The sequence below is a fragment of the Prinia subflava genome, chromosome 22 (genome assembly GCF_021018805.1).
Source record: "Prinia subflava isolate CZ2003 ecotype Zambia chromosome 22, Cam_Psub_1.2, whole genome shotgun sequence".
NCBI lineage: Eukaryota > Metazoa > Chordata > Aves > Passeriformes > Cisticolidae > Prinia > Prinia subflava.
The window spans coordinates 6,209,982-6,225,850 of record NC_086268.1 but is presented as its reverse complement, the minus strand read 5'-3'; the positions used below and the strand labels follow the sequence as shown (position 1 = coordinate 6,225,850).

Here is a 15,869-nt window from a genome sequence, read left to right as displayed (position 1 = left end):
GTGCTGGCCAGGTAAAGCACTCTGTGCTGGCCAGGTGAAGCACTCTGTGCTGGCCAGGTAAAGCACCCTGTGCTGGCCAGGTGAAGCACCCTGTGCTGGCCAGGCAAAACACCCTGTGCTGGCCAGGTAAAGCACTCTGTGCTGGCCAGGTGAAGCATCCTGTGCTGGCCAGGTGAAGCACCCTGTGCTGGACAGGTGAAGCACCCTGTGCTGGCCAGGTAAAGCACCCTGTGCTGGCCAGGTGAAGCACCCTGTGCTGGCCAGGTGAAGCATCCTGTGCTGGACAGGTGAAGCATCCTGTGCTGGCCAGGTGAAGCATCCTGTGCTGGCCAGGCCCGTCTCACCTGCTGTGCCTCCCCCAGGTAAGCTGGGGGGCCAGGACTCCTTCGAGAGCATAGAGAGCTACGACAGCTGTGACCGCCTGACGCAGTCCTGGAGCAGCCAGTCCTCCTTCCAGAGCCTGCAGCGCGTCCCCTCCTACGACAGCTTCGACTCCGAGGACTACCCTGCCACCCTGCCCAGCCACAAGCCCAAGGGCACCTTCAAGGACTATGTGCGGGACCGGGCCGACATGAACAAGGACAAGCCTGTCATTCCTGCTGCTGCCTTGGCTGGATACACAGGTAGGGCCCATCCTGGGGGACCCCCTGTGCCCCCCAGCCCCTCGGGGAGCACTCCCCCTCCCCTGGGACAGAGCCTCGGGGCGCTCTGGGCTGCCCCAGCTCGGTGTGGCTGGTGCAGGGGTGTGAGGGAGGGTTTTGGGTTCTCTGGGGTCAGCCCAGGGCTGCATCTCCTTCGAGCGTGGGCATCCCACACACCCCACACCTCATGGGGGACGTGGCACCTGGCTGGGCACAGGGCACTCAGTGCCTTGCTGTCCATTTGCCCCAGGCTGGCCGTGGCAGGAGTGGCTCTGGTTTGGTTCCTGAGCACGAGGTGCTGCAGAGTCCCCAGCCCCCTGTGGCATCTCGCCTGTGGTTTCCTCGGGGCAGGAGCAGCCTCATCCCCAGCACTGCTGTGGAGTGGGGATGGATCCTCCCCCTCGGCACAGAGGAGGCCCCGCTGTGCTCTGTACCTTGGTGTGAGGCAGGGATGGGGCACTGCCAGAGCCATCCCAGACATTTTCCATTCCCTGCTCTGGGAGAGATGAGAAGGTGATAGGCCATGGAAACTCTGGCTCTTTATGACAGCCCTTCAGCAATCTGGCATCTCCAAGGAGTGAAACTTGGTGGGATGGGACTTCCAGCTAAAGCTGAGCTAATCCTTTCCAGCCCTTCCATGCCATGGCTTTTCCTGTGCTCTGAGGAGAACTCTGGGCAGCCTCCTGCCAGCTCCCCTGGCTCTGCACTTTCAGATCTGTTCTGCCCCAGCTGGGAGCAGCTGGTGGAAAGAGTTTGTGCCGATAACAATCACCACCAGGTTCAGAGCAGATCCTGAGGTGCGGCTGTCCCAGAGCCTCCTCCCACACACGGCGCGTCTCGGGGCTGACATTGAGCCCGTGGCAGGGTGGGGAGAGGTGCATGAGGGAGCAAAGGTGGGGAGGTAATTTTAGGAGTGTCAAAAAAGGAAGTGGTTTGTTGCTGTAGCTTTAGTTAGAAAGAGAGCTCAGCCCTTCCTGCTGAATGAGACTCTACCAAGTCTACACCAAACTTGAGTGTGCTCTGCATTCCTGAATGGATCAGGGCTTGGGGCTGTGGTGGGCAGGGAGAGGAGGGACTGTGACCCGCGGTTCATTCTCTGCTGTGCCGTGGAAATTGATGTTCCTAAGAAAAGAGACCACTGAGCACAAGTTTCTCTCTTTATTCCTATTTTTATTCCTATTTTCTCCTGGCAATGCCTTTCCCTACAGCACGTGGAAGTGCTGTGGGTATGCAGGAGCCCGGGGCGCATTTAAACACCTGGGGAAACTGAGGCACCGAGGTAGTGGCAAAATCAGGGGGATTCTTTTCCAAGCTGGATATTTCCCTCCACATTTGCTGTAGCTCAGAGTGGAAAAGAACCACCCCTAGAGAAAGGAGAGGAGCTGAAGTCAGTGCCTGGGCCCTGTGTTTTTCCAAGGAGTATTAGCACCCCAAAGGCTGTCCTTGGAGCACTGCCTTCGGGAAGGGGAGACTCGGGTTCATGCAGTGCCAGAGCACAATTCCAAATGCTTTGCTCTGTGTAACATTTTCCCTCACCTCATTCCCATCCCTCTTGGAGCTGGGAAGAGAATCCCTTGGCCCAGGCACTTTGGTGGGATCAATAAGTGGGAACACCTGATTTTTTATTTATTTTTGCATTGCTTCACTTAAGAGGCTTTAAATGTGGTGAGAAAAATCTGGAATCACTGGGAAATGCCTGAACTGGAGCCCTGTTTGCCTGTTCTGAAGGCTGCTGAGCAATATTCAGTGCTCTAGCCAGCAGAGCCAGCTTTGCCATTGGGAAGGGTCCCTGGACAGGTGATCCTGGCAGGCAGAGACTCCAGAGATGTCCTCTGAGCTGTTTTAAAGTCCCCAGACCTGCAGCACTGGGTTTTCCAAGCAAAGGGAGCTGGAGCTGGGTCACTGTGAGAGCAGGCCCTGGGGACAGTGAGCAGAATGTGCTGGGTTTTAAACTGGAGGAGGACTGGGCACTCTCCACTCTCTGGGTTTGTGTCAGGGTGAAATGCCCTGCTCAGGCTCCCACTGAGAAGTGCTGGAGGTCTAGCCCAGGCCAGCTGAGCTCAGAGTGGGGACTCAGGCAGAGCTCAGGCCTTTTTGTGCATTGTTGTACCTTACTCTTAGTTTACTCAGGGGAGGAAGTTGTGTCTGGCAGCCAGAGCAGAGGAACTCAGGGTCTGGGCTCTGCCGAGGAGGTGGAGCCTCCCAAGGAGCAGAGCAGGGCCCTGCCAGCCCAGGAGCCCAAAGCACCCAGACCTTGGGGTTCCATTTCCCCTTGAGGACACACCAAGGTGGCCCTGCTGGAGCTGGCAAGGTGGAGAGGGACATTGCATCCCTCACCCCCAGAGCTCTCTGTGCTGGTTTTAAGGACCTGACAAGCTTGTTCAGATTCTGTTAGCAGGCCCTGTTTCTGTGGTGCCCAGGGAGATGGCCCCAGCACATCTCTGATGGTATCTGCCCCAGAGGCGCGTTTTGGGGTGAGAAGGTGCATTTTGGCGGAAGCTCCGTTTGCGTTTGATGTGTTCTTCACCCAGCTCCGAGCGGCCTTTCAGAGCTGCCTTATCTGCCCCCACATCTTGACCTATTTTAACAAGTTGCCATGGTTGCTCACGGAGAGGTTGATGCAATTTTCTTATCTTTTTTTTTGAAGAAGAAATGTAATTGCTCAGGAGTTGGTGAACTTCGGTTTCCATCACTGCAGGGAGGGCCAGCCCTGGACACCAGCCTTGGGGTTTGGAGATCACTCAAAGCTTGGCCAGCTTGAATTTTACCTGAGGGCACAGCTGGAGCTGTGTCCGGGCAGGCTCAGGCTGGAGAGCAGGGAAAGGTTCTTCCCCAGAGGTGCTGGCACTGCCCAGGTTCCCCAGGGAATGGGCACGGCCCCGAGGCTGCCACAGCTCCAGGAGAGCTTGGACAGCGCTGCCAGGGGTGCCCAGGGTGGGATTGTAGGGGGATCTGGGCAGGGCCAGGGGCTGGACTGGGTGAACCTGGTGGGTCCCTCCCAGCTCAGGAGATTCTCTGATTCTGAGATTCTACATTAAGCCAGATTTTATTTTCTTTGCCAAGACACAGAGTGCATCCGTGAAATCCAGGCAAGGGATGGCTCAGGGTGTGTGTTCACTGCTAAACCTCACGCTGGCTCAGCTGGGCTTGTTCTTAGCTCCCTGGTTCAGCAGCAGAGCTGTGTTTGGTGTGAGTGGGCAGAGACCCCTCCAACGCCTGAGCCCAGCTGAGCTAAAGCAAGCTCAGCTCTGCCTCCACATCCCCTGGGGCTGTGCCATAGCTGGATCCTGCAGCCTCTGATGAGTCCCATGGCCACCAGCATCCTACAGGAGCCCTGGCAGCACGTGGATAAACTCAGCTGGATCTTTGTGCCCTGTGTTGGTGTTTGCAGCCCGTGCTGCTGCTCCCCTGGTGCTGCAGGGCCACAGGAGACAATTGCTGGTTCACTGTGACTGTTCAGCACTGAGCTGGTTTGGGCTCCCTCGAGCAGCTGTGTGGCTTGGCAGCCAGGTTATGGGATTTGTTTGCTCTGAGGTGGGCAGGACTGACACCCTGGGGCTTTCCATCCACGGTGTTGGTGTTGCCATGGCCTGGAGCTGCTGCTCCACATCACTGAGCACACAGCAGGGCCATCCCCTCGTGTTCCAGAGGGGAGGGGAGGACAGATGGGAGAGGTGATGTGAGTGCACACCAAGCCCTGATCCCATAGGTGCAAGGCTGGGGTTGTATGGGTGCTGCTGCTCTGGGCCTGCTTAGGGAGGTGCTGAACCCTTTAAAGCTGTCCCAGCACTTAAGGAGTTAATACCCCTTCCAGCTGATGTCACCCGTGACCTGAGTGTCCCTCTCAGAGAGATGCCATCCTCATTATCCTGCTGCACAAGGAATTCAGGAGGCAGTGCAGGAGCAGCCTCCTTCGCAGATGTTATCCCACTGAGCTGGACCTGCCCAGGCCAGACCTCGCCCTGACCCCGCTATCAGCGCCCACAGGGCTGTGTCAGGGGCCCAGAAGTGCCTCTCAGCCCCGTGCAGAGTGTGAGCTGCCTGTGCTGCACAGCCTCTGTTTGTGAGCGATGCTTATCTGTGACCCAGCAGTGAAAGAACAGCTGCTGTTTCGCAAGAAGGTCGAGGCAGTCCCAGGGAAAGTGGGTCTCTTTCAGGACAACTCAGGTGCCGCTGCCCCTCCCCCTGGTGCTGTGCTGTTGCTCTGAAGCCTCCACAGGCGAGATCCCCCCGGTGCTGTGGTCATCAACACCCAAAAATCTGCCAGCAGCTGCCTCCCTGTCGCCTTTCCTGCCGCACTCTGGTGGTCTGGCTGTCCTTGTCTTCTCCAGCCTGTACAGCAGCACTCCTGGAAGCACCAGCATCCCCCCGCCTGCACTGCTGGGGCAGAGTGTCCGTGTGGGCATCTGCAGCCATGGCACGGGAGTTTGGAAATGCAGGCTCCCCTTGCTATGCCCAGCAGCTCCTCTGGGAGCAGGGGATGGTGTCACCCTGCCCCTCCTGGCTCCTGCCCTTCACCTGCCCTTGGAGGTGACTTCAGGATGGGCACCCAGCAGCTCCTGCCCACTTTTGGCTCGGGAGGGTCCAAAGGGCTCAGTGCCCTTCTGGCCTCCCCAGGGTGGGGTGTGAGGGTGGGACCAGGGCCGCTCCAGTGGCTCCTGCCCCACCTGCCAGACGTGCAAACGAGAGCTAACCCAGCCCCACGCACCACTGCCCAACCGTGGCAGAGCTCAGCTCTCCCCAGGGCTCCTCCAGCCAGGGGGGGTGATGGGGGCAGCAGCTCTGGCTGTCTCCTCCAGACTCCCAGCTGGTGTTGCTCCACAGCTCGTGGCCTGCAGGACCATTGTCAGGGGGATGTGGAGCTCACAAAACCCCTGGAGCTTTGGCAGGTGCCTCTGGAGTCAGCCTCTGAGGTCAGGGACAACGCTCTCCAGCACAGGGTGGGGTTCCTGGGGCTGTCCCCTGCAGGGCCAGGAGCTGGCGTTGATGATCTGTGTGGGTCTCTTCCCACTCATGAGATTCTGTGAGATCAGTCCTCCCAACAGCCCCTTCCTGAGAGCAGAGGAGCCACAGCAGGGAGGCAGCTCTGGCCTGGACGGGCCCCCTGGCTGCTCTGCTGCCTGTAACCTTGGCCATGCTGCTCCCTCAGGAAGGGCATTCCTGGCTCTTTTCCTGCTTTTTCACACCTGTTCTTTGGAGATGCCTCTACCCAAGCTCCACCACTGTGCAGTGCCTGATGCCTGCACCAGCCTGGGCAGGAGCTGTGGTAACTGGTCTGACAAGGGAGAGATGTGGACCAGCACTCCCAACACTTTGGGGGGTTTGGGGACCGTGGTGCCATCACAGGGGTGGGCAGGGTGGGCAGGTGCGTGGGGCAGGGGCTGTTTTGGAGACGTTGCCAGGGCTGATTGTTTTGTGGGGTGGGAACCACAAACCGCAGAGTGCCAGGCAAAGGTGCCTCGCTGGGGGGTTGGTAGGTGGGGTTTTTTTGTCTTCTTTGCCTTGTTTGAACCAAGGGAAACAAAACAGAGGCCGTTGGGAGGGGTGGATGTGTAAAACCGTCCCGAGAGAGATGATGGGGCTGGGGCTGTGCCCTCCCCGTGCCCGTCTGCCCCAGGCAGGTGGTGCCACTTCACCGTGCCACTGGAATGGCCCCGTCCCACAGAGTTTGGTATCCCAGTGGTTGGGAAGGATGTGGGGACATGTCCTGACCAAGGAAGGATGGCACAGGGATGGTGTGGCACCAAACCCTGCGCTCTGGGGACACCATCAGGGCTCGGTGCTGAGGGAGCCCCACTCAGCCAGCAGCTCCCAGTTCCCACAGTTCTGACTGTCACCCCGCTCAAGGGGAATATTTTCCCCCTGACGGCACAGAATTCCTGTGGTGTGACAGCCCCTGCAGAAGGACGCTGTTCAGTGCCACCAAGGCCAGACAGGGCCCCCATTGTGGGTGCTATTTTTAGCAGCCCTGTGGGTGCAGGAGGTCGCCGTGGGGTGGGAGGATGCCCCTGCCCCTCTGAGTCCTCCCCTTGTCTTTTGCAGGGCTGGGTCTGCTCTGGGAAGCCCCTGGGTGTGTGTGGAGGGAGCAGTGACATAAAAGCTGCCTTGTGCCCCTCCACCTCACGCCTGGAGCTGCATCCCAGCCCAGGCTGCAGGAACAGGTGGTTATTTTGGGATAACCAAGGCAGCAGATCCTGTGGTGGCCTCGGGACAGCCGGGCTGTGTGTGCTGTACCATGCAGGGATCCCAACTTGCCATCCCGATGGGGATTTCCAGCCCTGGCTGGGATGAAGGGAAGGGTTGGAGCAGAAGGGATGGAAAATGGGCACTGCTCCCAGCTCCTGTGGATGAGGAGGTTCAGGGTGCAGGGACAAGCCTGGGAGCTCCCTGGTTGCCCTGTGATATTGAGGGGAGTGCCATTGCTGCATGAGCCACTTTGAAATCCTATGGGAAGCTATTCCCTGTTCCTTGCTGGCTGCAGAGGGGCTCATTTGTGAAGATCCCACTCCCAGCACTAATTACAGCTGCAGCAGATGATGCCCTGACCTCCAGCACTGCTCCCTGCTCCCTTCTCCTCCCTGCCAGCCCTGATTTGGGGCACAGGCCTGGGCATGTGCCGGGGTTTGGCTCCTGCCACCTCACTGCCATCTCTGAGTGCTGCCACATCTGCCAGGCTCGGCTGCCTCCCCCTCGGGCAGGGAGGGGGTGTTTACAGGAGCTGGGACATGCCTGGAGCCCTGCATAAACACATTCCTCACATAATTGCCTGTCCAGGGAGAGGAATTTGGGGTTTTACGCGTGTCCTGCAGGCAGCTCGGAATAGACCTTGGGAATCCCTGTTCCAAGGATGACACCACTTCCTTGGAAATCCCAAAATTACCAGCAGAGTGGCAGGAGCTCTACCTTGCTTGCTGGAGAGAGGGCAAGAATTTCTGGGTTTCCCAACACCTCTCCCTGCCAGCTGGCAACCAAACAGGAACGGCACTGGCCATTGGCTCAGGGTTAGTGAGGCTGGACCCTCCAAAGATCCTGCAGGGCCAGGGGTGTTTTGAGGGCAGTTCCTTGCCCCTGAACTGGCACCCAGGTGATGAATTTCTGTCCCTCTTTTTTTGGGGAAGGAATCGACTAAAAATCCTTATTCTTAGTTGGGCAGGAAAGAAATCAATGGGAAGGTATGGACCTGGCCTTGGACTCCTCGGGCTGTGTCTGTTGACTTGATTTGGGTGTTGGATGCTCCCTGGCTGTGTGGGGAATTGGTGTAAGGTCAGATGGGCCAAGAGAACTCATCCCCTTGGGAATTCACCTGTGGAAGACCTCAGGCAGCCACTAAACCTTTTTTGCAGTGTTTTCTCTGCATTTAGAGCTCATTGCTATAAATAGGCCTGAGCCTGGAGATGTGGTGGCACTTCAGGCCAGGCTTTTTGCTCTTCCCTTTCAAAAAGAGGCAAAGGCGTCATCTGAATTTCCTCCCTCATTTTGGCGTGGATAATCCGGCTCCATCCCAACCGGAGAGCGCTGCTGTGGAGTCAACATCTTGGCAAGCTCCAGAGGAGCGACGGGCTGGAGCCTTTCCCTGCCGAGTCCCTTCCCATTTCCAGCAGGATGAGCCGGGAGCTCCCTGCCTTGCCCTGCCTGTGGCTGTGATAACCCCCAGGCTTGGTGCCAACAGACCCCTGGAGCGGTTCCACTGGGATAACAGGAGGGAAACAATTTGGGAAGGGCTGGATGGGACACAGCCATTCCCATGTCCCGGAGCCAGCTCTCTCATTTTCTCCTCCCCAGCAGCTTTTGAGTAATTTTAAACTTTGTGGAAAAGGGGAGCAGTCCTCCCTTTCCTCCATGGGTTATCCTGCCCCCACAGCTCAGACAGCATCCATTGTCATTCCTGGAAACAGGCTGGGCTCCATCCCTTTTTCTGAGTCCATAACTCATTTTTTCCCTGCTTGAAGCTTTGCTCAGTGCTGTCAGCACTGGGATTACCCCAGCTAATTCAGCCTGTGCAATTCCCTGTGGGATAAATAATTTCCTCTCTCCTCTGGCTGTCTCGTTATAGTTATTGTCATTATTAGTAATCTGTTGCAAGCTGGGTTTAAACCATGGCAGGGTCTCTCCCAAAACACCTTGCCCACTGCTAAGTGGAAGGTCTGGGGCATGGCCACATTTGGAAGTTGCTCATCAGAGGGGTTTTACCTCCAGAGCTTCTCCTCTACCTTGGATTGGGACACAAGCCCAAGGAAGAGAGAAGTATTTCAAAACTTCTCCATGACTTCAGCCAAACCCAGCCTTGCGCTCTCGCTAGGTGCACTGGGACAAATTGGTGATGGCCAAAGTGAGCGACTGGAAGGGAGATGGAGACCAGGAGTGGAAGGAGAGGTGGAATGCCCGTGGCAGGGGATGTTCTGCATCACCTCACGCCTCTCCAGCTGAGCCAGGGGAGCAGCAGCCACTGGGAGTTCCTTATGGATCTGTGAGGCTGTGCCAAGGTGGTAATGAGGAGATCCTGGGCTGGGGAGCTCTGTGTGCCCCCACCCTCCCCATGAGCCAGCAGAGCTCATTCCTGTAGCAACATGCCCTGGAAAGAGGCCAAGGAATTCTCATACCTGGGTCCCCCTTATCTCGATCGACAGCACGGAGCAAAGAGTCAAGGTCGGGAAGCGGAGTCTGCCGGAGTTCAGCCGTGGCCGGCGGCTCTTTGGCACAGAGGGACTGAGGCTGCTCCGGTGCCAAGGCAGTGCCTCCTCCTGTTTGTGTGCCAGAAAAATAATCCTATTTATGTAACTCCACGTGAAGCGTTCCAGGGCATGAATATTCAGCTCTTCCTGCAAATAGGAAGCTCTGTTACCTGTAGGGATTAACTCCCAGCTCAGCTCCTGCCCTGTGGCTGCTGGTGGCTCTTTTTGACAGGAGAATGCTTTATTTTATTCAGTGAGCAGCTTTTGCATGGGAGTTTTTCCCCCTCTGAGATAGAAAGAGCTGTGCTTTTCCTGGCATTAATATCCTGTGTTTCCTTTGTCTTTCCAGGCAGTGGACCCATCCAGCTGTGGCAATTTCTGCTGGAACTGCTCACTGACAAGTCCTGTCAGTCCTTCATCAGCTGGACAGGCGATGGCTGGGAATTCAAACTTTCAGACCCAGACGAGGTAAAGTGCCCTGGAATTAAGTGCACAACCCAAATTCCTCAGAAATATTGGTGTGGATAAGCCCCTCCTCCTCCCTTTGGGCAGCCACTTTTTTCTGGTCTTGGATATGTTGTGGGGAACCAAGGAATCAGATCCATCTGAAGTTTGTTGAAAATTGGGATGCAGTCACCCTTTGGAAATAGGGGTTTGTGCCCAAAGTTGGTGGGAAGTAGGTGAAACATCTTAGGGAGAGAAGCAGTGACAAAGCTCTTCAGATAGGCTGGGTACAGGTGAGGGGCGGCTGTCCCCTGGTTTGGGGAACAGATGAGATCTTTGTCCCCTTCCCTGGCTGGAAGGTGGGGATTGGTCTCTTCTGCCAAGTACCAGTGACAGAACAAGAGGAAGTTGCCTCAGGTTGCACTAGGGGAGGTTCAGGTTGGATATTAGGGAACATTTCTTCTTGGAAAGGGCTGTCCAGCACTGGCACAGCTGCCCATGGAATCCCCACCCTGCAGGGATTGAAAAGCTGTGTGAATGTGGCACCTGGGGACACAGATCAGTGCTGGGGCATGCTTGGACTCCATGATCTTAGAGGCCTTTTTCAACCTAAACAATTCCATGAGTGACTGGAGCCTGCCAAAGTGCAGAAGTGACTGGCACTGGGCCATTGCATATTGGTGTCATCTGGTTTAGAACTGCCAGCAACTGAAGCAGGAGCCTTGGGAAGGGGGTGAAGGACTTGGGGTATGAGGCTGTATCTGAGGTAGGACATGAAATTATCCCAATGAATCCTCATGGAATGCTCTGCCACATTCTGCCATGGCGCAGAGGTTGGTTTTTCCCAAGCGCCAATTCTTGATGGTGAGGAAAACCCTCGACACGGGTGTCCCAACCGAGCCAGGCTGACTTCTCCTCCCTGTCCCCGCTCCCTGCAGGTGGCCCGGCGATGGGGCAAGAGGAAAAACAAGCCCAAGATGAACTACGAGAAGCTGAGCCGCGGGCTGCGCTACTACTACGACAAGAACATCATCCACAAGACGGCTGGGAAGCGCTACGTGTACCGCTTCGTGTGCGACCTGCAGAGCCTGCTGGGCTACACCCCCGAGGAGCTGCACGCCATGCTCGACGTCAAACCCGACGCCGACGAGTGACAGGGACACGGGGACGCCGCTGTCCTCCGGGGGAGCCACGGGACTTGTCTGGTGGTTCTTTTTTTATTGATTTTCGCTGTTCTTCTGCTTGTTTTTTTTTTTTCCCAAGGGCCACGCGGATTCGAGGCTTTGAGGATGTCGGGGGAGAAGGGGGAGGAAGAGGAAAGCTTTTGGGAAGGATGGGCTGTTTGTTGATTTCCTGAAAGCTCCAAGATGGCTTTTCTGGGGGAAAATTCTGAGTTTTAAGAAAGCCAGAAAAACATAGCTCACTTAAAAAAACCAACAATCCCCTCCCCACCCTTGGTTGTTTAGGAAAAAATGCGATCGAATGGATCCCTTTGGTTGCTCACACACAAACTGACAGGTCAGAAATGACAATATTCCTGAGGATTCGAGGAATCTAAACTTTTTTCTTTTGGAAGACCAAAATGGGTGAATATTCTTGCTTTGGGGAGGGGCAATATAGGAAAAAGTCAAGAACTGTTGTTCTTGTTCCATCACCTTTCTGTCCATTGTCTTCTTTTCTATGAGAGATAGATTTTTTCCTAGTAAGAATCAAGACTTCTTTATTTTTTTTAATTTTTTTTAATTAAATTTTGTGCCAGTATTTTTGTTTTGTTTTGTTTTTTTGTTTTGTTTTTTTTTTTTTTTTCTAAATAGTCTTAAGCTCTAAGATGGTCTCAATATTGCAATATTGTGTGTGTTTGTTTCTGTTCTGCCAGCAGAGAGTTTTATCCCAGGGAAGAAAAAGAGAAAAAAAGGAATTAGTTTATGTAGACCCCACTGGAGAATTGGAATGCTGGGACTGGGATGGGAAGGAAAATGAGCTCCAAAGTGGCTCCTGTTGATGCTGGCTGGGGGTGCCACTCATGTTTCCAGCCCCACACACTGTGCTGATAATGCTGGTTGAAACCCCTGCATTTTTTTAATGTTTGGGTGCACAATTCTTCTCAAAATGTCTTTTTCCATTTTCCAAATCACTTCTTTTGCTCAAGGAACATTTTGGTGCTTACAGAAAAAAAATGTTGGGAGGGGGAAAGGAGAGAAATTCCCATGTTTTCAATGTGGTAAATGGAAAATATGCAAGTTAATTGAGGGGAAAAATCAGGGAAAAGTTCAAAACCCAAAGGGAAATGTTTTTTCCTTCCTATTTCAAGCAGCTCTGTCTTTATGGCCGTGTGTGGGCAGAGCAGAAAGGAAATTGTCCCTGCAAATGGGCTCTTTATGGCGCTAGGGCTGCTGCTCCCACCAATCCTGTCAGGGTGTGAGTGACACAGAGCCCCGCCGGTGTCACCAGGGATGGCTGTGGGATCAGTCCCGGGGCAGCTGCTCCCTCTGGCCTCCAAACCCTTCCTGCAGCTGGTTTGCTCTGGGAGGTCGCTTCTGCAGCTCCCAGGGCTCCCTGGGATGCTCTGGGCAGGCTGAGGACAAGGTCCCACCGCCGTTGGGAGCACTCGGTGGGAGCTGGAGGGTCAGAGGTTGTTCCCATATCCCATATCCCAAAATCCCAGTACAATCCCAAAGCCAGATCCCTGCACATTTGGCTGTCCAAGGGAATCTCTCACCCCCCTGGGTGTTTGTATTTAAAGGCAGCATTTTGTACTTTACCAAAATCCCTTCTCTGTGTGTGCTTTGTCTGTGTCTTTGGGGCACAGAGCTGATTCCAGAGGCACTGTGGGACAGCTCTGGGAATCAGGGGGTCAGAGCCTTTCCAGGGGTGCTGCAGAGTGATTCCTGCCTGATCCCAGTGGATCAGGTGGCAGGACAGGAATCTGTGTAAAATAGCCAGAATATTCAGGCACAACCCCCCCCACAGCTGGAGGGGAGCCCAATCCCAAAGTGACGCCCAGAGGTGCTGGGCTCTCCTCCTTTCCTCTGGAGCTGGGGGGACCCAACACCTCTGTATCCTAAAACTGGTCATTTTAGGGAAAGTCAGCCCCAGAACTGCTGTGTCCCTATAAAAGGTTGTGTTGGAGGGGAAATGGGAAGGCCAGGAGGGAGCTCCTGCCAAGGGGGTGGAAGCAGAGGGGGGTCCAGGAAGGGAGGTTGTTACACTCGGGAGCTGCTGGTGGTCCGAAGGAAGGGGTGGGATGGATGGAAAGGAGGGAAGAGGGGATGAGAGGAAGGTGAGGGGAACCCCAAAGGAGGAAAGGGACACTGCCCACTGAGAAGTGGAACTTGGGCTCCTCTCCTTGGGCAGGCAGGGAGGAGGAGGATGGAGGCAGCCTGGCCAGGCTGGAGGGAGGAAAGGAAAACTGGGGTATCATGAATGAGACCCCCACAGGTGAGGCTCTGGGACAGATCCAGCCTGAGCCAAGGCTGGGCAGCTGGACAGGGAGCCAGGAGAGGTGTGAGGGCACAGAGTGCACAGGGAGGAGCTGGTCAAGAGCATCCCAAGAGGTAGGGTTGGATTTCCAGCAATCAGAGGGGGTTTTTGGGATGTTCAGGGTTGCTGCAAAGTGCCCCGAGCTTGCCCATCGTGGTCACTTTAATCCCCCTTCCACCCTTACAAAGGACTCCCAGACATTCCAGCTCCTGCCCCTGGCATGGGCCATGTCCCAGGACATCCCTCCTGCTTTGCTGAGATGCTCCAACTGAAAAAGATAAAAAATGGGATAAAATTTCCCTAAATAGGAGGAATTGCAGGTTTGGCTACAACCCCATCCCCTGCCAGGATAAATCCCTCATCCCCTGTGCTTATTCCAGGTTTCCAAGCTGAGCCTGAGTGTTCCGAGTGATTTTGGGGAGTTGGTTAAAGGTTAGGAAGGGTGAGCCATGGGAAGCAGCTCTGGATTTTTGGAAGCAGCCTCTGGCTGGAGTTTCTTGATCGTTTCTCCCGGCCCTTTGCCCTCCCACCTCACAGCCTGTGAACAGACACATCAGCTCCACCATTTCCTATTTTCCTTTGCTTTTCTTCCCATTCTAGAGGCCATCCCAGAGATGGGTGCTGTTTATACACTGGAAATGTGCATATTTCTCTTTATTTCTTTTGCTTTGGTTCCTCTTTCCTTCTGCTTTTCATTGCTGGCCTTTGGCGAGGGCTGTGCTGAACCAGAGGAGCTCAACCCAAACCCTCTGAGCTCCTTCAAGTCCATGAAAATTTGGTTAATTCCCACCTGCTGGCCCAGAAGGATGGATTTGAGAGGGGTGATGGAGATCTGCCAGGGCTGGGACTCCCTCCTGTGCTGCTTCCTCCACACAGGAGAGAATTTCCTCTGGCAGATGCTGTTGGAAACGGGGTCATTTTCTCTTGGTTTGTAATGTCTCAGGTGCTTTGGGTGAGTTTTTGGGATATTTTCTGTGTCCTGCTCATTTTCTGCTGTTTCCATGTGGGTTGGTGTCCCCTTGGCCCCTCTGGCAGAGCCTGGGTCCTACTTGCAAAGAGCCTTGGGGGCCCTGACAGTTGATATTTGAGAACTCAAAAATTAAGGGAAAACCCCAACAATGCTAAAAACCACCCCAATAATGATAAAACCCACACCAACAATGACAAAAACCACAAGCACTTTCCCTTTCTGTCTCCATGTGTGGGATCACCATAATCCTTGGACACTGGGGGAGAAATAACCAAACAGGGCAAAAAATAATGTAAAATTTCACTTTCTCCTGTCTTCCCAAACCGACACCTCCTCCAAAAAGCAGTCCCAGAAAGCACCAGTAAATCCAGATGCTGCAGAAAACATCTCCACCTTCTGAGTTTTGATGTTTTGGAGGGGTTTTCTCTGAGGTTTTAAGATTCAATTGCTGGTTCCTTGTGAACATTGGAAATCTGGGATGCCTTGGTGTGCTCTGCTCCTTGATAGGGTCTGTGTAACACCCAGGAGCTGTTGTCTACATTCCAAAGAGGTTTAAATAATGGATAAATCTATGTATACATATATGTTATAATGGAATATCTCCAGGAATTAACTGCCTCAGTAAAAAAAAAGAAAAATAACAACAACAAAAAACCAAAAAAAGAGAAGTCTTTTTTTTTGTTTTATTTTGGTTTTACACATTTTTTTAAGCTGATAAACTTAGAAGTAAAAAAAAGAGAGATTGTTATATTGTGCTGTTCGACTATTTTCCAACGTGTATTTTCATATAATTTATATTTTTAAAAGTGGGGAAAAAAAGTTTAAAAGTGAGATTAAAAAAAAAAACAAAAACAAAAACAAGGAAAAAGCAGGTGCTTTTTTACAAAACCCTGAGCTGAGGTAGCTTAGAGATGTAGCGATGTGTGTGTGTGTCCATGTGTTGTGTCTGGTTCTGTTTGTTTTTTTAAAAAGGATTAAAAAAAAAAAATCCCTCCTCCATTGAATTCCTAGAGGAGGGGATTGGTTTTGTTTTAATTGCTGATGCTGGCACATCATTTTGCTGGAGAGTTTTTTATATACTGTAGCCTTATTTCATATCGTATTTTAAACCATGTGAAATTACAAGAAGAATAATTCTTAACTCTTGGTGTCCGTGTAATTATTCCTTGCCTTTCCTCTTTAGATTTGGGACAGAAAGTGAGAAAACAATGCAAAAACGTAGAAATTCCAGCAATTTCTCTATTTTTCCCATTATTGAATTTGGGGTTTCATGGGAAAGAAGCGCATGGCTGACATCACAGCTCATGGCGGGGTGATGCTCCCCATGGCTCCCTCTCCCTCGGGGATTGTGGATCCACATTCCAGGTTTTCCAAACCCTCTTTCATCCCAGTCCTCACTGGGAGTGTGGGGTATCTGTGGTTCACCAGCCCAAAGGAACTTTGAGAGTGGCATTTTCCTTTCCTGGCATTTCCAGGACCCCAGGGAAGGGCTGTGGCCAGCGCTCCTGATCCAGTGGCCACCAGTGGGAAGATGTGCTGGGAATTCACTTCCTCCTGGAGCCCTTGGGCTGTGGCCCCTGGGGAGGAGAAATCCACCTCAGCACTCTCCAAATGCTTCACCATGGTGCTTCAGATCCTGGAAAAAAACACGTTTGAATCCAC

The 15,869-nt window shown here is 53.8% G+C and overlaps 1 protein-coding gene across 3 annotated transcripts in view; it reads left to right on the top strand.

The window, feature by feature from the left end:
* Positions 1-15,348, top strand: part of ETS1 (ETS proto-oncogene 1, transcription factor) — a 78,917-nt gene extending 63,569 nt beyond the window's left edge. For all 3 annotated transcript variants that reach the window (XM_063417778.1, XM_063417776.1, XM_063417779.1), the window contains 3 exons: positions 363-623; positions 9,663-9,781; positions 10,696-15,348. In XM_063417778.1, the coding sequence (XP_063273848.1) occupies positions 363-623; positions 9,663-9,781; positions 10,696-10,911 (596 nt within the window). In that variant the 3' untranslated portion in view covers positions 10,912-15,348. The remainder of the gene's footprint in view (positions 1-362; positions 624-9,662; positions 9,782-10,695) is intronic.
* The last annotated feature ends 521 nt before the right edge of the window (positions 15,349-15,869 follow it).